This window comes from Apostichopus japonicus, chromosome 15, assembly GCF_037975245.1.
Source record: "Apostichopus japonicus isolate 1M-3 chromosome 15, ASM3797524v1, whole genome shotgun sequence".
Classification (NCBI taxonomy): Eukaryota; Metazoa; Echinodermata; class Holothuroidea; order Aspidochirotida; family Stichopodidae; genus Apostichopus; species Apostichopus japonicus.
In genome coordinates, this window is record NC_092575.1 from 27,009,978 (window position 1) to 27,033,075 (window position 23,098).

The window sequence follows — 23,098 nt, forward strand, 5'->3', positions numbered from 1 at the left end:
GTACCGTGATTGATATTATTGTCAATTTTGTTTTGTACATTTTGTTTTTCTTTCTTACTTTGTTCTGTTATTTTCTTTCTTTTTCTTTAGGGTTACTAGCTTTGATAACATTTTATGGTTTATCTAGTATCCTGTATATACCATTACTGCACTGCATTGTATGTCTATGTATATGCGAAATATATTAACTGAACTATTATGGTGCACGTGAATAATTGAAATAAAATATTAAAATTAACAAAGGCTTAAGATATCATGCAAAAGACAGTTCTTCATCAAAGGGGCACATTTTATTTTCCAGTAGGCCACATTTGCTATTTTGGAAAAAAGTGGGGGGGGGGGACGTGCCCCCAGTGCTCCTGGCTCATACCCCCTAATTACACGGTTCTGAAACAAAAAAAAATCCCAGCTGTTTGACCCCTTCGCAAAGCGTTCATTATTCAAATGTTGTGTCCCCCGCCCCGCCCGCCCGCCCCGCCCCGCCCCGCCCCACTCCTCCTTCCCCGAATTGGAATTCGTAGCAGAGGGTAGAGCCATTATGGTGTCATGAATAGTTACATCATTATAAACGTTAATTATACTTCAAATTTCAGACTCTTAACAATTGGAAGGGGATTTGGCCTGCCCCATAACACGTACCACCTAGGCTGGCTACGCGCCTGTCCTGTGACGTAACACAAACTGATCATTGACTCAAACAAATTAACCTCAGATGGTTCAACTCTCCAGGACCAAAATCGATATTCAACATGTCCAGGCAATTATCATAAGTCCGTCAAACGTAATTGAATGTTTCCAAATTTTAGGGGGAAAAGCAAATAATAGAAAAGGAAACTTCGTCAACGGTAAAGTGAAATGAAACTTTTAATTATGTACTAAGAAAATGGCTGCAGTGATTAAATTCTTTCTGCATTCCAATCTTTGAGATTCTAATTCAATTCGTCGATTACGTAATCATCCCATAGACTCCCTTTTCTTATACCATTCTAACGTGAACTTTCATTTTCCGTGTCAACCTTGTAAGTCGTGTAAATGATTAACGTTGTATAGGCTACATCAATCTTCAAAGAAAGAAACGTTAGTTTATACGTTGCACATGCCTACACCCTAGATAAGAAGATTATAGCCATGCATACATTAATCATTCGGTAAGTATACTATTTGTTAAAAGTTTGTAAGCTTTCTTAGATAATTAATGCTGACAACGTTTACACAAGTGTCATTAAGTCGTAGTATTTTTCTAAACGAAAACGCAGCTTTACATTTAGTTTTTTTTTTTGGTCGGTCGGTATAAATGGATATATCTAATGTAAGCATTAGCATAACCTTTCCTTCCTGTCGGAAGTCTACTGAGAAAAAACCTGTTTGGTAACTCCGAAAATTAATGTACGAAAATTAATGTACATATACGCTGATCACTCTATTAAAGTTTCGATGTATCGGGACTTGGGGGGAGAGAGGGACAAATGGTTTGGTCATCGTGTCCAGGTTCTATCTAACATGACTTTTCTTAAAACTGAAAAACTATTTTCACAAAAACTAAGTTTTTGCTTCAATTTCGATCTTCTGTGCAGAAATGAGTTGAGTGACAAAAGTTACTTCTCAAATTTGAAAGTTGTTCTTCGTGAAAGCTAATAATTGGCTGACTTGTGACAAATGAGAACAACTATGAATTTGATACGTCATGACATTGTCACTGTCTGTGGGTAAACTATACCTGAATAATACCTGACTAAATACGGAAAACGGCGGCAAGTGTGTACCTAATTTCCAAACAGGTTACTATGTCATCCTACACAACATTTCAGCACTACTCGTCCCCCTACGTGTGCTTATCCTTCCTTTCAATTTACTATACCTGCCTCCCCCCCCCCCCCTCTCTCTCAACAGTTTCACCAGAAAGTTATCGTCGGTCACTTTGATAGTATTAAAATTGTCCTTTGAGAGGCCTACCGTATGGCTATGAGCCTTGCTTTCTATCGGTCATTATCGGATCATCCAAATAGGCAATATGTCCCATGTCTCCCCATGTTAAAAGACTAGTGTTAAAAGACTTATAATGTTACAAAGGACCCAAGGCCTAATTGCCGCCCTGAACACTTTTATACCAGACATCAAATTTTTACTTTGAGGTAGGGTTTGCAAAACTTAAATGGGGAAGGAAATGGAGAGGGGGTATATGGTGTATATTTGCTTCTACCTTGCTATTATTCTTTAGTGGCCTCCCACAATTTTAATCTGTGGATTGCTGCAATGTATTTTGCTTTTGACTGTTTTCCCCCTTTCTTCAGCGTGTCACTAGTCAGTGTGTTGATTGCTTCCGTTTGCATCAAAATCATCTTTGGATTTCCATTTGATGAGAAGTCTCAAACCTTTCCAAACAATGCTGAAGATTTAATAGAGAAAACTCGAACATGGGTTGAAAATGAGCAGTGCGCTCATTACAGAGGTATATTAGAGTTATATTTGTTTAATTTTTTTTTAATTGAATAATATGTGAGGCATATAATTTTTTGACATATGTATCACTTGCTATGAGAGTTGCATTCTCTGATAGAAAGGGATGGAATTGGAAAAACAAAACACTTCCCTATCTCTAATATAGAAAACAAAACAAGTCGATCACCTTCTCTGGTCAAAAGCTTTCGGAACTCGTCTCCCCTTCTTAATAAACAATCTGTCCATTCCCCATTTCATATCAGTCAATAAGATATTTGTATATAAATTGATGAATGTTATTGATTGATCGATCTTACATCGATCACAGAATTCAATGAATCGCGGACACGAAGAACTCCACTAACAACCCTATCACAGTTTGGAGCAAGTTTTGACCAGAGTAAAAGAATGTCAACATTTGCACATGTATGTGAAAACATTACTGCAACATACGGTCACAGGTGAGACACTCTTTTTTTTTTTAAATCAGATTTAATTTCATGAAACATTTTCCCTTACATTTTCCCTAATATATCTGTTTGACACTATAAAATAAAAATCGTAACTTAGAAATAAGAAATACAACGGTAGTTTTTTATTAAATTACAAATGTGATAAATGACATTTTCGTTCCTAGCATACAGAATCCGAGGTAAACTGTTTCCGCAGACGATCTTAGATCAAAACAAAACGGGAAGGCTCTTTAGATGAATTAATCATACTTTCCAATACAAACGGCATTTTGCAGTATAAATAAGAAGTTCGCCAAAATTGTCTCCTCTCAGTCATGGCTGATAATATTTATTCACATTAACCATACACATTAATTCATACACATATCATGAATTATACGAATGTTGTAGTTTAATTTCATTTTTCGCGGAATGCTTCCACCGAAGTCGTGGAATCAATGCCCGCGTTTTGGCCCCTGGTGGGGTCCAGTGGAAAACAACACGGTTGGGGTCCAGAGTGCGATTCCCCTGTAAGCTCTGAGGCATTTAAAATCTGTGGTCATTAGAATGAAGCATTTAACTGTTCAAAAGGCAATTTCATGAGCACTGAACAGACCACAAAAGTCACCCGTTTGACCATGCATGTTTTTAAATAATAGCCTAAATCGGGCTAACGAACGGTCGATTTTGTTATTGATGTGGGGGGGGGGGGGGGGGGTTGCGCGTGGAGAGCGTAGATTATGGAAGGGTTTTGGAAAAAAATAATTCCACACTCAAGCTGTCCAACATGAACACGAATGAGACAACTATATCTACAATTGGTGCGCCGAAAATAACAATTTTTAGCACATTTCATACATCCCATTACGGTTACCATTCTTCCGCCAAATTGACCTCGGGCCCCTCTGTTTGAGGCCTTGCTCGGGTATTCTCCGACTATCTACTACTCTCCATTTGGGTTAGCCCTTAGTGTTAATTAGCCTTCCGTATTTGACCTCGTTCTCACTGCAGGCTACACACCCGTTCGGTCCTTGACGAGATCGCGAAGATGTGTTCCACACCTGACGAGACGCCATCCTGTTACCCTTTATCACGATACACCAAACCTGACGGCATGTGTAATAATCCGATCTTCCCACACAGAGGCAAATCTTTCACGCCTCTGAAAAGATATTTGAAAGCAGCCTATGCAGACGGTAAGGTATAGTAGTTGAAAAGAGCTGAACGAGAAAACAAATGTAGCTTCATTTATTGCAAATCAAATGTATAATGAAGCTAAAAACTTCACGTTTCTATTGGCTAATAGAAAATGGTATTTCTAAAATTATCAAAATCAGCCTAAACTGTTTTCATTTTGTCGTCAGTTAGAGGTTATAGCAAACTGAATTATTTCATCGACTTCTTTCATGACAGCAATTTCCTGCAAAAGATTACAGTCTCTCTTCAACGTTATCATGGTTATACGGCTGTCATTGTTTAGCTATGTTGGGCATTTGTAAACATGGAACCACTTGAGTCACTCCTAAAACTTCGACTGAGAGTAACAGCGCCTTCAATTTTCTTACCAAGCCCCTTTTCACCGCCGCCTCGCCCGCCCCTTCTCACCTTCCCCTCCGTTCAACTATTTGTTATTACTTACATTAACTATACGTTACAGATTTATCTCAACCGAGACTGACGCAAGCAGGGGAGGAGCTCCCATCTGCTAGGAAGATTTCATCCACAGTCTTTACTCATGAAACTGTGGAGATGCGAGGATACACTAGCCTGGTCACTCACTTTGGACAACTCTTGGACCACGATATTGGTCACACACCAACAGAAGTTGGTGAGGATAAGATATGATTAACCTATACAAATGGAAATATTTCACAGCAGGTACAAATGCCACGTGAGAATAAAAATGCATTCCTGAGGAAGGGAGTAAAGCTTTAACTATGGTTCCGTTTTACCTAATAATAAAACCATCCCTCCTCCTCCTCCCCATTTCGCTCACCGACCCAATAGTAGCCTATATTATATGTTATTTAGAAACCTTATATAGTATCTAGATATTGCCGAATTCTTCTATTTCAATACGATACCATAATTGTGGAAGTCTGGAAGGGAATTACGGGTGGAAAATTGGGTCTGTAGAATATATCCATAATTTCAGTTACGTAACACTGTTGTCAACCAAAATTAACAAAAAATAATAAACAAAGCAAAAAATCATTCGTATTATCAGCAAACACCCTAGAAAGTCTCACAAGTCATTTTCAAATTCAAGCAAGCATTTTACCAACTCTTTCAAAAGTATATCTTCGCATACTGAAATATTACATTTTTTAAAGCAATTTTAGCATACACTATCAATTTTAAAGCCAACTCTGGTCACGCTTTTGACTGGATTCTGTTTCATATCCATTCTAAGGCAACTGTGGTTGTTCGCGGTCATCAATTTGTTTACCTATCGAGGTGCCTGCTTCCGACCCCTTCTTCGAGGTTCCTTGTTTTCCGTTCCTTCGTTCGCTGCCAGTCCTTGGAGAAGATTGTCAGCCGGGCCCTCGTCAACAGTTGAACCAAGTGACGTCACTAATTGACGGATCGGTCACATATGGGTCATCAGCTGAAGTCGAGGAGTCTCTGAGAGATAAATCTCATGGAAAGTATATTTATGATAAATTGAATGCCAAATTCTCTTCTTTTTCTTCATATCAAGCTTATTGTTTTTAAAATTCTTAATTTATCATAATGATTGAGAAGAGCGACATAACATTGTATTTATGACTTCTTAAATTTTCCTACTTTTTATATTATTATATGTCTTATCAGAGGGCCTCGTGGAAGATTAGCTATTGCTAAACGAGCTACCCTCTTAAAATAAAGTTGAAATAAATAAATAAATAAATAACGACCATTTGTCACATTGAGTGATTTACCTGCAACTATGAATGATGAACGTATCAAGGATTACTGGCGGGGGGTGGGGGAGGGGGTGGGGGAGGGAGAATTTGTCATTCAGTGGATACGTCTGCCACAATGAGTGGTGAGAGTGTCATTTGATAATCGGCGAAAAGCCCGGATTATCGGTAATTAAACCTGTATTATCGGTTTAAATCCAAGATTATATTCGAAAAAAAACTTGGACTATCGGTCGTAGTTCTTTAGTCAACTTTTTGAACCGATGATCTGTCAAGAATTCAGATTTATCAGACGAAAATCCAAGTTTATCGATCAATAGTCCAGGTCTTGTACCGATGATCCAGGGTTTTCAATTGATAAGCCTATTAATTAAAGGCATTGAAGACTCGCCCCAAACCGCGTGCCACCCTCCGTTGCTTGCAAGTGAAGTTTTTTTCTTGTCGCTACAAAATGCAGACCGTAATGAAACGTGATACCTTGTTATCTTTATCTAGACCTGAGATGTCCATCGCTGCTATGTACACTGTGTTGTGGGTATTGACCGTAGCTGTATGCATTGAATGTACACTAGTGTTTAATTACCAACGGTAGCAAGCTGTGTGTGCATTTTCTGGGATCGATGGTGGTGTCAAACACTTCTGTTACACCTCATTCGAAACTAGATCATATTACCGGTATGAGACGTTTCTTTGTGCACGAGTCTTCACACCCTGGATTTTCGACTGATAGACCTGGACATATCCTGCGATAATCCAGGTTTTTCTAACGATAATCCAAGTTTTTTTCGATATTTTTCAAGTTTGTGTTCTCGATATTCCAATTTTATCGGCGATATTGCCGGTTTCCGCGAGATAAACCAGGTTTATTGTTGAAAAACCGGGATTTTCAGTGGAAAACCTGGAAGTAGAGATTCCAGGTTTATCGTGCACTATGATGATGCGTCACATTCAGTAGTAAGATTATCACAATTCATTTTGAAGGTACAAAAACATTCACGGCCCCTACTTCAAACCGGTGAAAAGTCTCTCCCCCCCCCACACCCCACCCCACTACACTGTAAGTTGTAGCATGGAGGTCTGTTTTACCTCCATGGTTGTATAGCATCTGTTTTTACCTCCATGGTTGTAGCATCTGTTTTTACCTTCATGGTTGTAGTAATCATTTTCATTAAATTTTGCTGCAGGCATGGGTCTCCTTCTGATGTCACGAGGTGCCAATGACTTTTCTTTACCTCACCTGCCAAAGGATGTACAGATGTCAGATTGTATCTCATTCCGTGCTACTCAACAATGCGGGCGATCCGGCGACAAACGAGCAGCTGAACAACCCGGTCTGACCGCACTTCACACCCTCTTCCATCGATTGCACAATCATATCGCTTTGCAACTGTTCCAGTTAAACAGGGCATGGGACGAGGAGAAGTAAATAATCACACATCTTTACTTATCAGCAAGGGCGTAGGAACCGGGGGGCTGGGGGCGCCAGCCCCCAGTGAAAAATATGGAGGGGCGGAAGCATCATCCGCCCCCCCCCCCCGCTTCGCAAGTCAGAAAACCCCTTTTTCATTTCCAAATGAGAAAAAAATCTCATTTGGAGGACCAAATTGCATCTAAGGCCAGGTGAAAATACAAAATTAATTTTACAAAATGGAGTGGGTGTTGAAGTGTGCTTTATTGCACCAAATTGCATCTGAGGCCACCTGGAAATGCAAAAAAATCCAAAGGGGAGGGGGACACCCCCTCCCCTTAGACCCCTCCCCCAGGCCGGCCATCAGTCTTCAGCCCCCCCCACTCAAAAGTACCTTCCTACGCCACTGTCTGGGCTACTACTATAAGGGTTTTCTGACTTGCGGAGCGGGGGGGGCGGAATGATACTTCCGCCCCTCCACATTTTTCACGGGGGGGGGGCTGGCGCCCCCAGCCCCCGGTTCCTACGCCCTTTAGCCCAGATCAGTTGAAAGATCTGGTCGCCATCTTTATTCATGTCCGACTGATTTACTTTTCAGGTTGTATCAAGAAGCACGTAAAATCGTCACAGCCATTTTTCAACACATAGTCTACAATGAGTACCTGCCGCTGCTGCTTGGTCCCAGAATAATGGGAATATTTGAGTTATTGTTAAATCCAGACGGATTTTTTCACGGTTACGATCATAAAATACATCCTGCTATGACAAACGTCCTGTCTACGTCAGCAATTCGCATGGGCCACAGTCAAGTTAGCCACGAAATGATCCGTCTCAACAACAGATTCGAACCGGTGTTTGATCCTCTGCCACTCACTGAGGCTTTCTTCAATGGGACTCTAATGTTTGATGAAAGTAATGGCGGGATTGATGCTCTTGTCTTTGGGATGTTAGTCGAAAGATTGCTGAAAGTGGACACGAACATCGAAAGTGCCCTCACTCACCATCTATTCAATCTTCCTCCTGGAACGTAAGTAAATCCTATGCTGATACCTCATATCTTTTCAATCCCTGGTATTCAAACGTCTTGGCTGGGTGACCCCAAGTTTTACCTTGACGACCATCAAGTGGTGAATTTTGTGGCCTGGAGAAGGGGTCTAAATACAGGTAGGGGTACCAACCCCCCCCCCCCCCCCATAGTTTGAGCAATTATATGATCTTATATAGTAAGGGTCCTCACAAACATTGTTATATTTTACTTATTGAAGTTTCTGAACTTTTATTTCTACAAATATTTGTTTCTCCCGAAACATTTTGGTAACTGTAGAATGTCTCACGACCCCAGTTTAATTAAAATAGTCTTAAACCACTTTATCTTAGGCAAAATTCGAATTAATACTTTTGTCTCACGACCAGTTTAATTAAAATAGTCTTAAACCACTTTATATTAGGCAAAATTCGAATTAATACTTTGACTGCAGTCATTCATTGTAGAAGACTCGATGATTGCGGTAACCATTTGAACTTTTTGCATCTACCGTAGTATTCAATACGGATCGATGTAATGAAATTGTAGAAGGCATTTACATATAATTGTAATTTGATCCATTTTAAGTCACTGTGCTTAGTTACAAACTTACCCTATTTTTTATGAAAACCGAATGTTGAATGAGTCAAAAGGATTTCCCTTACTACTGCTTTTCTTCTTCTTTTTTGTCTTTTTCTCTTTTTCCAGACCTAGCTTGGACTTAATATCATTTAACATACAGAGAGGAAAGGACCATGGCCTTCCGAGCTACACGGAATGGCGACGGTTTTGTGGCTCACCTGCAGTCACGTCATTCGAGGACTTGAAGGCTGATTTCGACCAGGACGTTATAAACCGACTACAGCAAGTCTATACGTACGTCATAGACATTGCGGATATTGTAAAGAGACATTCCATTCTCCTGGCGAGCTTGACAGAATATATTTATATTATTTTTATTATTAAAAACGATTTCATTTTCAGTGTTTATTTTTTTGTTATAACAAGTATCGTACCCCCCCCCCCTCCTTACAAAGTTGTTTATACGCAGGTGGGAGAAATTTATCTTCAAAAACTGATTTTTTAATCGAACATGTTTTCCCTGTCGAGGTTGGAACTCGTGTGTTTGAATGATATGCATGCATCTATACATTTCACATTTTAGCTTTAAACTTTTACTTGCTATACTTTACTATATTGAAATTATGGTAACCGTTCTTCCTTTTTAATTCTCTCCTACAGAGATGTTCATGACATCGATGTTTTTGTTGGTTCGATAGCAGAAAGACTATTAGATGATGCCTTGGTAGGTCCATTAAATGTTTGTTTGCTTGCAAGACAGTTTCGAGAGCTTAAGCTTGGCGATCGGTTCTGGTACGAGAATGGAGGGTTCATATCATCCTTTACCAAAGGTTAGACATTTACGCTCACTTTTCTTCTTTGAGTTGGTTTTAAAAAAGAGCTAAGTTCATGTTCTTAACATTTCTTCTTTAAATTTCAGCAATTGTTTGCAATTGTTGTAATACTCCTGAATGTTATTTGACATTGCGTGGGATGAATATAAATTTAACAGTTAAAGGATTGGTTCAGTTGTCATATATGTTTATGTTATATGAAAGAAGACAATAAAAGAAACACAATGGTGAAAAAACTGTTCAAATATCTGTTTCGGTTAAAGAGATATTCAAGTGTAAAGTTTTATCAGATTGTGTAGAAACTGCTGAAATCTGACTAGCTGTGATGTCACATCCTCACATTTCTGAAAAGTCTTTGTTTTTTTTTCTAAATATTTTGTGAGGTTTCATGACTTTCAACCAAAAGATATGTCAGGAGATCTCATATTTGTCAAAGGAAGTATTTGAGATTAAACATCTGAAGAATTTTTGATTATATTATTTTCAAATGTGTTAAAAAATGTAAATAATTTTTAAAGAAATATATTCACACATGTTAAGGAAGTGAGGATGTGACATCACACCCTCACAGTTAGTCTTTCTACACCAGTCATTTTCAAAGAAATTTTGATATCTTCAAAGTGTCATATCTCCTTAACAGAGCATGCTATCATGGTAGTTTCTTCACTGTTCTTTTTGTCTTTTTGTGCTCTTACATACAAACAGACATGTCAAACACCTGAACCAATCATTTAAGTTGTTGTATATATAGTTTCTAAGCCTTAGTAACGTGCAATATTCTTTAAGGTTGGCAGAAGAGAAGAGTTAATCATTTTTAGCACATGATTAACAACATTTATCTTCGCACCATATTTTGTTAGAGAATACAGCATTTATGTTATATGCCTGTTGGTCAATTTACTGATAACATTTTTTTAACATTGCGAAGTACATTCTATACTCAACATTAATTTGCCGAGTGACTTCGTAGGTCGCTGCCAAAGATCTCTTACCGTTACAACTATGTCATTTTCGAAAACGATTACATGTTTCATATTAATTACTCAGCTAATGGATTTATCAAACAAAATTTCAGATCAATTGAAATCGATTCGTGCAATGACGATGTCACGTGTTATGTGCGACACACTCGAAACGATAGACTCTATTCAGCCGTTTGCGTTCCGGGAAAGCGATGAAGCTATCGGTGATGGGTAAGAATGATAATATATTTATCTCTGTAAAGTTACAAGTTGCAATCAGCATGTCTTCAAGTATGAATGGTCTGAAGAATCAGTAATCTTTGCATAAAACTACGTTTACTAAACACAATCTGAAATTCATCACTTTTAGCCTGTTGCTACGTCAACTTACGCATGCCAAGGTGTCATAGAATCGGGCTATAGGTCAAGTGTGGTTTATTTCTAATGTTTTTTCCTTTTAGGTCTTTTGTACGTTCTCTTTTCTCTGGAAACCTTTCCCGTCACGAATAACATAACATCGTTTTCCGTTCCCTGCTCTTTCTTTCCCTCTACTGTTTACACAGCCAAATGCTTGGCACTCCGGCACTTTGCACCAACTTTCGAACAATCTCCAAAAGCAAGTGTACAGTTCATATGCAGAGATTGAAATTGTTCAACTTACGATGTGGCTCGCTGACATCATTTTAGAATCGCCCATGTTATTGAAATTAACATAAGGGCCGCCAACACAGCAGGTGTTAAATAAAAACTAATTAGAAAATTGCTGGAAATTCGGGGAGAGGTAGGTTTGACTGGTTATTTCGCAGAGGGTGTAAGTATATTAGTCTCTACTATGAGGTCATTGCAAAACCCTAGGGATTATTTCTTAAATCGTCCATTTGCCGATTAGTTAAAGACGATGAAGAGAAATATTATTTGATTAGCAATCGGTAGGTATTTTAAAACTGTGTATCAATTCGCCAAAGTTACGGTACAAAACTTCAAAGTTATCCAAATAGGTGGGAGACCGTGCTTACACCTGTTCCACTCTCACATTATTTAATCACATGAATATTTTATAATTAGCAGAGATTCCAACAAGTCTTGTTAAACTGAAGGTCCAGATGTTTTAATTCCTAACAAATTGTCTGTCTTCATTATCTTCCATAGAGATACAACTTCATTCAGCAGCTACAGTAAACTGCACACATATCCCAACATGCAACGGGAACTTCCTGGATTCGCCAACGTCCGAGTGAGCTGTCAGGACGGAACCGCTATCCCACATCTAGACCTGACCGCGTGGAAGGAGTAGAAAAACTTAAAGCAACATCTTGAACTATAATCAATATCACTTGACTTGAAAATAAGTTTCTAGAAGTATTTGTTATCTTTAAAATGTTTTCATTCCTGTCCCTTGCTGAAATTTTTCAACAATAATGATTTATATTACGTATGAAACAAGTTCTTGAGCATTTTAATAATAAATTAAAAATGACTTCATAACTTGCGATATCATGAACTTCGACTGCATCCATACCCATTGCTTTAAAATTTAAATTTATGAAAAGTTTTAGTAATTTTATCTATTTTTAAATTGTTTTTCTTTTTAGAGTTATTTAACGTATCTTTAAAAAGAGTCTACATAATGTTACGTTAGTGTGTATTCGTGTTTTAAGTTAAGACGAATAAATTAATACAACATATATCTAAAATGTTTCATTTTTGAAGAGGTTTCTTACGTTAAGGTTTTGAAAACTAATGTTATATCTGCTGTTTCTTTAGCCAGAAAGATAAACCTGACGTGTTTTCCCCTGAAACTTCTGTGGAAAAAAATAAATGTCGTATTAAGTGTTCTTTATAGGCACAAAAAGAAATGAAGTTTGTGTCTTTAATTGTTCTTGTTTGAATGCTTCGCCATCCACTGTTATTTAAATAAGTTGGGAGTACGTTCGCATCAAAAAGGTATGGCTATTATGGGCGGCCATTACCGTAAAAAAATATATATAAAAATAAATAAGTTATTGGTATATCATGTATGGCCAGAGTCGTTGAGAGCCACATTGGGCTCTTAGACAATAATTTCACCGGTTAATTATGGGCGGCCATTACCGTAAAAGTATATATAAAAATAAATAAGTTATTGGTATATCATGTATGGCCAGAGTCGTTGAGAGCCACACTGGGCTCTTAGACAATAATTTCACTGGTTTCCCACTTTGCACACTTCATAAATCCCATATATTTTGCCGGCCCCTGGCCATTGCCCCTGACAAACTACCCCTTCCCCTCAACGTCATTATGCCTGCGCTGAGGACGTTAGTTCTTGATGGTTAAAGGTCCTCTAAACACCCTTCATAGGTCACAGTTTATCTCCGAATCAAAACTTACTGAAAACATAGACCAACACGCAGCCCCAGGTAGTTCTACTTGAGCATGTACATATACCCATAGCAGCAACAAAATATGTAAGCAAAAATGCAGTACACTGACGACAGGAAAGTATAGGAGACTATATCATGTTTCAAGTGGATAAGAAATCTCTTTTAATTTAGGGGTTATAGTAACACGCGAAGGGGATATAGCTATAGCCCTAAATTACCCCCCCCCCCTCGCTTAGATTCATCAGCCTCCCTTTTTCTATCTTCTGGCAATGGTTTTATTGTGGGAAATTTGTCCAAAATAATTCAGACATATAGTAATGAGTTCTAATGCAGTTCGCATATAGATCCTAATCTAATACCGAAATGCGTCATTTTCCCCGACGACTCGGTCGAGTTCGAGACCAGTCACAGTTGGTTTCATAGCACACTTGTACAATTGCGTCCATACACAAACACGCATTATGATAAAACATATAGTATATAATATATATATATATATAGCCTATATATATAGCATATATATATATATATATACATATATATACTACCCTGGCTACCCTGTGTATATAGTAGGGATCAGCGCTGTAATGATGTCACTGTTCCTCTTTCTCTTCCCGGTGTCTTGGCGTTTTTCTTCTACTCCCTCCTTTTCTCCTTTTTCTCTCTTTCTTCTTTTTCTTTTCCCTTCCTTTCCTCCTCCTCTTTCTTTCCCTCCTCTTTCCTTTCTTTCGTCTTTTTTTTTCTCCTTTTTTTCTTACTCGGGGGGCGCGCGCCCCCAACAACCCCTTGGATACGCGCCTGTATATGATGAACTGAACAGTGCACTCGGCTACATACACTGTATAACAGTGTGTGTATATATTGTACATACTGTGTGTTTACTGTATCATGTAGATCAGTATCTGTATATATTGTTTACACTACTGGGAGTCGAGTTTCAGTGTGTATAGGCCATATAAATTTCCATGGTATAGGCACTTGCGCAAGGTCTGGACGCGATGGAGTCTTGTTACCATAGGGATGATTTGCACACGGCATTTAGGTCCCATCAAGCGATGCTTCTTTCGGATTCATTGTATAGACCCTTTAAGAACTACCATTTTAGAAAGTTAAAGTAATAATTAATTACATGCTATAATTAAGAGTGGGAATTTGTATAACACAAGGCAACTTATTGATTCCTTGTCCTTCACCAATAAAGATTGGAAACATCCGGAATGTACTAGTAACTACTTGAAACACGGCTTGCACTTCATGAATGTATTTTTATTTCAGTTTTTATCATTTGTCTACGGCTTCGAAGGTGGTAAAACGGCTGCTTTTGTTTTGCAAATATGCGATGGAGCTGCCGTCAGTTTGTTAGACTAAATAATACTCCAGAAGGATGTTACACATGTAGTTAGTTTGCCCACATGGATTTTGGTTGTGCCAACCTGCCGTAATTCACGTTAAAACCTTTTGCACGTTTGGCGTTCGGTGATTCCATTTTTCTATTCCAAAGAAAAGACAATAGACACAAAATGTTGGTCTCCGGAAGAAGTTCTCGTGCTGAGACGCGCAGTCGTGCAAAAGATGAAATTAAGCGAGTAATGCAAGCTGTTGATAGGGTTCGGAAATGGTAATTGATTGCTACTTTGCTTCTTTTGTAAGGTGTGGCCCACTTTCTGTAAGTTATTTTGTAGTCTCACTCGCACAACATTGGTTATGTACATACAGTATATTAGTGCAATCCAACACATGGAACCATTTCCGCGAAATATGTTAAATAGGCAACCAAGGCCTAAATATAGGCACTTATGTCAGATAGTTAATACAGTAAGTGACTACTGTCGCAAATTCTTCTTCGGTAAAGCCGATATGGTCTGTTTTCTTGGTTTTAACCATTCACTTTGGTTGAGACCAACTTAGAAGAAACAATTTTTTGGCATTGATTACCTTGATTCTTTGGAGGATGTCCAACAGCAATATAAATTTTGTGGTCGGAAAATAGACAGCTGCACGTTGTTTTGTTGTTACTGCAATTAGCAAAGAATTATAGCCAAAAGAGTTGGTTCCCAGTGTTGTTAATGGCATCCAAATTTAAAAGTAGAGTATTTAATGACAGTTTGATTGCCAAAATTTGGTATATATTTGATTAATGGTTAGTAATATCTACATACTGTAAGCTTTTATGTAGTAAGCAGCTTTTAATTACCAAGAACTTTTGTTGAATTTGAAGGTTGCAGTGGCTTGATTCACTTGTTTGGTTAAAAATTGCCAGCATTTTTAAACTCATTACCATCAGTTATTAGTTTGTACAGTTGACAGTAAATGCCCTAAAAGTCTTATTTACATCAAGTTGCTAATTGCAATATTTGGGCAAGAAGAAAGAAAAAACAAATAGGAATGTTTACATTTGTACTTTTCGCTCATTTATTTGTGTGTTGGAGGATGTTACATGGCAAACTATTTTTTGTTTTAATTTTCATTCTGACTTCTATTCTTTCCCAGGGAAAAGAAATGGGTCTCAGTTGGTGATACGTCTTTGCAAATTTATAAGTGGGTACCAATTCCCAAGACCAGGGAGGAGGAAAAAGAAGAAGAAGATAGAGAAAAGAACGAAGGAGAAGAAGAAGAGAAAGAAGAAGAAGAAGAAGGTTCAAAGGAAGAAGAAAATTCAGGTAATGAAGAAAACAACTGTTGGCTTAAATATTGAATTTATGACAAAAAGGCAGTGATTCTAAAATTAGTTTAACAATAAAAGCACGCTGCAAAAACATTTACTCTTGAACTTTTGTCCACCTGTCTCAAATCTTTAATATAAATTAAGGCAACTGTGAATAATTTGATTTTGGGTGCATATGAAATGCTAGTTGTTGTCTGGTACATTTTGCAACCAATTATATATCTATAAGCTGTGAGTTTTTATTTTATTTCTGATGTTGTGTTCTTTTTTCTTTGATGTCTATTTTTATCTTTGTTATCTTTGATAGGAGTTCAAGGTAGTGAAGAGAAATTGGATGAGAAGAAAGAAACACCCAAACACAGGAATATTGCAGCCCTTATTTCAGAGGAAAGGCCAGGTAGAGATATCATTTTCATTTCTTTTTAATGTATTTTTCTTTGTTTTAACACCATAGGTGTTGGCACCAGAACGATCTCCTGAATTTACAAAATATAATAGTGTATAATTTGAACTTGCATCCGTTGGGTGTTAAGAAACTTAAAAGAAAACTGTGAAAAATGGAATAATAAAACTCTTGTCTGAATGTTAAACATGAGAAAAGTACTGCAGATAGGAATAATGAATATTCATTAAGATTGTACCTAAGTCTGGATCAGAGGGTTGGTGTGGGAATGAGGCTGGAACAATCAGAAAACTTCTTTGCAAACTTTACAATGATGTTATGGGTAGTTTGTTATCTAGCTAAATTGATCACTGTAAGCCCTGACCATCAAATGTTGTGACTGGCATTATGGTTGTTACCATTAAATTACCTCAAAATATTAAATTGGCAGTAAGAATACTTGAAATGTTTCCTTCTCTTTTCAGCTTGGTCCGATGAAGATTCCAGAGGTTATTCAAACTTCAGCAGTGACAACGAAGATGGAAGCAGTACTACTCTAGCTCAAAGTGAAAGTAAGTTCCACAGGATCTGTTGAAACATTACTGGTTCTTTTATCTACATTGCAAATATGTTACCAGTTGGTTAGGCTAAGGTAGGTTTTAGTGCATATGGTGGAGACAGGTAAGTATCATCATTTGTAAATGCCCAAACCAGATAGGTGTTGGAGTTTACCCGTCTCCTCTGTATTATTTCACTTTTCAAATCAACATTTCAACTTGATGTTATTTTCATGTCTTTTAATACGCCCATTCCACTCATAGTTTTAGCTGGTATCTACTGAATACTGAGCAATGTCCACTGGCTTCATGTCCATTGACCATTGAGAAGCAATCTTTTTCTAGTTTTATCACCTTTCTCTCTTCATTTCTGTATTTCTGACAAATTGTAAGTATGAAGAATGGAGACTAAGGTGTTATCATATGAACCATTGAGGCTACTACACCTTTTTCGGTGAAAAGAATTACTTTCTACTGCTTCAAATAAATGTTGTACAAGATGGTTGAGCAAATCTAAATGTAATGGAAAATGTCAACGTAATTTGAGAAGTGATATTTGACTAGTTTGCCTAAGTGCAATATCAGTTGTTGGACTTGCCTAGCCAAGGTTTATATTTTCTACATTCAGATGGAAGTGGACGTAACAGCACTGTCCCACCTGAGACTCAAACAGAAACCAATGAAACCAAGAATGACTCTGGTAAGTGTGTAAAATGTGGCCAGTTTGGAAGACTTTCAGATAAGGATACTCAGAAGATATTTGACTGAAATTCCAATGTTTCTCAAACTGTATGTAACTATATGTAAAACTAGGAGGTCATAAAAGTAATATTTCAGAAATTATTGTGTAATGGAGAATGGTATTGTAGTTATCCCCAACATGTGTTTGTTGACCAAAATTAATTTAATGAACTTGGTTGATTTGAGCAGTGGTAGGTCGTTCTTTTCTGAAAGTGAAGTACACAGCTACTGTTTTAATTGCAATTATAACAGCAACACTATTATATGAGTTGTATTTATAATTTTCAGGTAACTGTCCCATGAGATCCTAGCAATTTGTGTAAGGAAAAACCTGTCGCGGCATTAAAGTATCAGGCTATGTTGCCAAATGCCGATATAAAATCACACAATAAACAATACTCGAGCACTTGCTGTAGTATGATATTATTGTTGATTTGTTGCAGTAGTTTAACAACAGATGTTTACTCTCTTGCTTTAAATGCTTGATATTTTCACCACAATCAGCAACAGGTAGCCTGGAACTGCAGCACCTTCATAGTGAATGTACCAAGGGCTGGGCTGAATTTTGTATTCTTCATCAGGGGATTTAATAGTCAATTCATACCCTCATAGCATCCAAAAACAATAATACACCATACACTACTAACTTGGATTACATTATTAGGGGAGAAGGGCATTAGACATGCTTAAACTTGAAATGCAACCATCGGCTTCCAGTGTAGCCACGCATTAAAACTCTCTCCATTCACTGTGTATTTTTATTTTAAATTTAGTAAAAGCAGCAGACACTTCTAAGAGGAAGAGAAGTCATACTGAAATGGAGTCATCCAGTGAAGCTGACAAACCGGTGAGATCACTAAAAGTTTGCGCTGCAGAGTAACATGGTCAGAATCGTCATCAACTTGTTAAATATCATATATTTTGTGTGAAAGTAAGTGGGCCTGATGTTTCGATCCTAGCAGGATCTTCTTCAGAGGTTGAAGGACAAGTTACAGAAAACACAAGGGACAAAATAGAAGCAAAGAATAAAGACAGGTTTAATGAGCAGGGTGAATACAAAATTTATCATTTATTTTGTCAGGAATGTTTACCACAAATCGATGATGTTGATGATGATTGTTTGGGTTAAAAGACAAGCTGGTGAAGTTACAATTAGCCATAAAATGATGAGAAACTGTAGTTCTGGTAGACAAAATATAAAGAAGGCCCATTTGTATGAGTGGAGGTGTAAGTTGCATTTTGTAGTATTGCTTGTTATTCAAGTTATGATGTGCAAGGCTGTGCAGGCTGTAGGTTTGTCTGTATTATTTTCCAGTTATGATGTGCAACGCTGTGCAGGCTGTTGCTTTGTCTGTATTTGCTATTTTCCAGTTATGATGTGCAACGCTGTTCAGGATGTTGCTTTGCCTGTATTTGCTATTTTCCAGTTATAATGTGCAACACTGTGCAGACTGTTGCTTTGCCTGTATTTGCTATTTTCCAATTATGATGTGCAACTGTGCAGGCTGTTGCTTTGTCTGTATTTACTATTTTCCAGTTATGATGTGCAATGCTGTGCAGGATGTTGCTTTGTCTGTATTATTTTCCAGTTATGAATGTGCAACACTGTGCAGGATGTTGCTTTGTCTGTATTTGCTATTTTCCAGTTCTCTCTCTGTTACAGGATGAGTCAGAAGAGGAGCCACCAACCAAGCAGCGGCATAAATCAGGGGAATCTACGAATTAGCAGGACGTTACCTCACAATCACTATGATATGAAGTAGTATCATTAGTAAGATGGAAATTGTAAAATAAAGTGTAAATTAGCGGTTTTTGTTAGTTTAGTTCAGTATTATGTGTAATGTACACCAATTTCATAAATTTTATGGAATCATCACTTGGAGAGGTTGGTACCTCTTTCCATTTGTACCTCCCAGTCTTATAATTACTGAACAATTCCAAGACAATGATGCTGGAAGCCATTTCATTTTAATATGTACCAGCGCATTAGCTCTCTGAGGAGTCACATATTATGTAGGTGGAAATATTTTTATCTCAGAAATTTTACTCAAATGCTCTGCGCTTCTTTTCATCAGTTAAAATATAACCATCACACCCTGTAAGGCAACTCATATTCTGATTGGAAGGATTCATTTATAGAATCACAGATATTGAAACTACTAATAAATATTTTCAGTAATATAAAAGAATAATTCTTATGAGATCAATGTGGAAATAAATTTAGCCAAATCATGTATTGGAAGTGGAAAAAGTTATTGCAGAAATTCTGATAAAATTCACTCAATTTTCAGAATTAATTGAAAAGGATATTACGTTGGTACACAAGTTGATGCTTATAAGAAAGATGAAAATATTGCGCAGTGCACATTGAATGTCCAGTCTCAGTAGCCACCTTTATCTGTTTTACTTTTTTCCTTCTTTTTTGGGGGAGCAAGATACATCAAGTTTTCTTAAATTGTGATTCCTTTGAAGCTTTTGGCTTTTCAGCCAGTGTACTCTGACTTCCTTAGTGTCAAGAAAATGCAGTTTCAGGTTAAAATGTATTCTGTGAGTTTATAATTTCAACATATTCTAGGGAATTACAAAGCTGTTTCCAATTCAATTGCCAGGATGATATAACTAATCCTTTGCTGCTTTTGGATACATTCCTCAGACTTCTCAAAAATATAAAAAGGAGATATCTTTGTGACAAAGCACACTGTCAAGATTTAGTTTTCTTGAAAGTAATACAGAAAAGTTACTGCAGTACTTTCACACAGACAGCAACTACCACAGGAAGCCCTCAATGACTAGCCAGACTATGTATTTCTTACACTTCTTTCCTACACTAGGCAACGAAATGACCAAAATATGTAATAGTTATTGTTATAAATCTTTATCACTAATTGTTTTTGGAATTTATTAGGAACATATGTCAAGGTATATGATAGTGGTAGGAATAAAACATAAGTTATAAATATGTTGTTATTTCATTATAACACTACACTGTCATTGAATCTGGCCTTATGCAGACATTGTTTTAATATATCATATTTCAATAATTCAATTTTCGATTTTGATTGCAGATTGTATGGTTTGCATGTGTGTTTATTTTGCCATGGATTTTACATGATACTTTTTAGAATACCTGGGCTGCTCTTTTCATTAGATTTAATGAGGATATTGACATGTTAATTCCAAATTCTGATCCAGTGTTGTTTAAATACTGATAAGACACTTAAAACAATGGCTCTCATTAAGTAGGATCCACAAAATAGTAAGAATTGGTAATATCCATCAACAAATTTGATTTTTACATTAAACCTAGAAGTTAATTTCTCAGGAGATATTGACAATTCTTCCTGCATTGGCAAATGTCATGTACATTCTTTATATTAATTTTTGTTGTAAATATGAATGCATTTGACTGTACAGAACTTTAATTTTACAATTTCAGAATGTCAACTTTTGTTTTCTTACCTTGCTGTTTCATGTATTTTTTTTTACCTCCTGTGAGTGTTGCTTGTAATAAATATGGACAACACCAATTGCTTGGTAGTGACCTTTTTCTCTGTCTACCGTGAATTTGAACCGCTATTTAAGAATAGCGCCCTTGGTCACCATTTTCCACCTCAACTTTGCCAAACATAGTTCCCAATGTGCTTTGAATTTTTGTAACAATTATTTGGTAGTTTAGATAATCTGCAGTTAATATCTATTGGTTTATGGAAATAGGTTTTAACATTGGGAAAAACTTTGGCTCATACAAAGTGTTTGAGCCTGACTGTTGTTTTCCACTATAAAATTAAGGTCACCAATGAAACAATAGCTGTCTGTAGTGTATGTCGTTTACTGTCACACATACTGAAACAAGCTGTTTTCCCAGTTTTTTTAGCATCTTTTCAAAACAAATATCACTGGCAAGAGAATCCTTCCTGAGTCTAGCTATAGACACCTTTCTTCCTACAAAGTTAATTGATTAATTTTGTACGGGAAAGGGAAATCTCATTAGGAAATGCAACTGTCATTAATTACTTTTTGCAAATTAATTAGCTTAATATATTATAGTCCCACGTACAGAAGAAGCAAGCTGCACCCACATGTTTTCATGTAAGTTACAGTAATCCCTCCTTGCCCCGTTCTCAGAATATTAGGCCAGTACGTCGCGATTTGAACATGCCACAATATAGTTGCATGGAATAACAAGATCCCAAAACGTGCCAATCTTTGCAACTAGTGCAGTTACTTTGTGAAAAATCCTCTAAGTAATATTACCGAGAAAGGTTTGTAAAACTTCTATTAAAGACAAAGATGCACCACACTGCTAGTCTCGATGTATTGCCCCTAACGGCGTAAGATTTGGTTGATTGAATGTAAACTAGTTTGACTGACTAAATCTTCAAATACTCCAGGAAATTGGATCACAGTGGGTGGTCTCTAATGTCATCTGGGTAAATGCTTTTCAAAAGCTTTACTTAGGCAAATATAATCTGAAACCCAATGTATTTGGAACGTCTGCTTAGCTGTCAAAGTTCTCCATACTGAAAATTTCATCAAAATGTATCTTTTTGTAGAAATAATACTTTTCTCCGCGGATAAATGATTGACAAATTGTAAAGTTACACAAAGACATTTACAGCTGAATTGCCCTGATGACATCATCCATTCTGCTGTTGTCATGATGTGCATTTCGATTCAGAAAATGTTCAGCAATTTTGCCAATCAATGAACTTCAGCCACGACTAGATCTTTTAAGTTAGCCATCCGCGAATTGTCGCATGAATCCTCCTGCAATGGATTACAGAAAATCCGTTGAAATATTAGTACTTTCTGGTACAATCGATCTCATCTCCTCCCAGTGGCGTCACCAGACTTTTCAGTCTGGGGGGGGGGGCACAGGGGGGCACCAGCATTTGATGGGGGCACTTAGATGGATACGGATCGCCGTGCTGGGGGAGGGGTCTAAGGGAAAATTTTTGCATACGGAGGATGGGCTAGATGCAAATGGTGCCACATTTGATGCTAAATTCGATCTGAAGATATCTCCAGAAATTGCTATTTTTGAGGTAATGATTTTAACAACGCGCAGAATTTTGCAGAGGATATGAACCACATGCTGTCGATATTATGCCTATCAATATTAACCCTATCAATAGAACCTACATTTGTTGAATTAATGTGTGCATGACCCCGACTCCTTTCTTGTCCTTCTCGTTTTCTCCCATTATCCGAAAATATGAATTACTGTGCTTCTTTGTCTTTATGAAAAACCAACTCAGATGATGGGAGTTGAATATAACAAAATATATATATATTTTTTTACCAACCCAAATCTCAGATGGGGGGCACTCGGGGGCACTAGGTTTTCCAGGGGGCACGTGCCCCCTGGCCCCCCTCCCCCTTGGCGACGCCACTGTCTCCTCCCCCACTCTGGACCACTGTTGCCTTTACTTAGTCCTTTCTGGTTAGAGAATGTTATTGGTATGCGGCTAATTGACAGTAATTTGAGCGTAAAATGGCACATGAATTGGGGGGGGGGGGGAGGTTGAACAGATTGTAATTTATGGTTCCCCCACGACTTTATTTGCAGATTTACTGCAGTAAATTTGACTTTTTTTCTCTCTCTCTCTCTTTCTCCCCTCCTCCCCCCCCCCCCCCGGGTTCATTTAGTTCCGACACGATATTACCTGATGTTCTGATACTTTGTTCAGAAACTGTGTGAGGTAAGACAACACAAAGACATTTCAACCAAAGCAAGGAATAAGGTAAAATACTTCCATTCTTAACCGAGCTTCTCAAAGCTCTTTT

The 23,098-nt window shown here is 37.5% G+C and overlaps 2 protein-coding genes across 2 annotated transcripts; both read left to right on the plus strand.

The window, feature by feature from the left end:
* The first annotated feature begins 987 nt into the window (after nt 1-987).
* Nucleotides 988-12,438, plus strand: LOC139981259 (thyroid peroxidase-like). Its single transcript, XM_071993497.1, has 12 exons — nt 988-1,148; nt 2,292-2,449; nt 2,768-2,900; nt 3,903-4,087; nt 4,549-4,719; nt 5,305-5,534; nt 6,978-7,216; nt 7,801-8,229; nt 8,935-9,102; nt 9,469-9,638; nt 10,717-10,834; nt 11,753-12,438. Exons 1-12 carry the CDS (start codon nt 1,129-1,131, stop codon nt 11,895-11,897), a joined length of 2,166 nt encoding a protein of 721 aa, XP_071849598.1. The 5' UTR covers nt 988-1,128; the 3' UTR covers nt 11,898-12,438.
* A 1,989-nt stretch (nt 12,439-14,427) lies between these two features.
* LOC139981118 (uncharacterized) lies at nt 14,428-20,838 on the plus strand. Its single transcript, XM_071993299.1, has 7 exons — nt 14,428-14,584; nt 15,457-15,626; nt 15,939-16,028; nt 16,499-16,585; nt 17,199-17,270; nt 18,085-18,158; nt 18,975-20,838. Exons 1-7 carry the CDS (start codon nt 14,487-14,489, stop codon nt 19,035-19,037), a joined length of 654 nt encoding a protein of 217 aa, XP_071849400.1. The 5' UTR covers nt 14,428-14,486; the 3' UTR covers nt 19,038-20,838.
* The last annotated feature ends 2,260 nt before the right edge of the window (nt 20,839-23,098 follow it).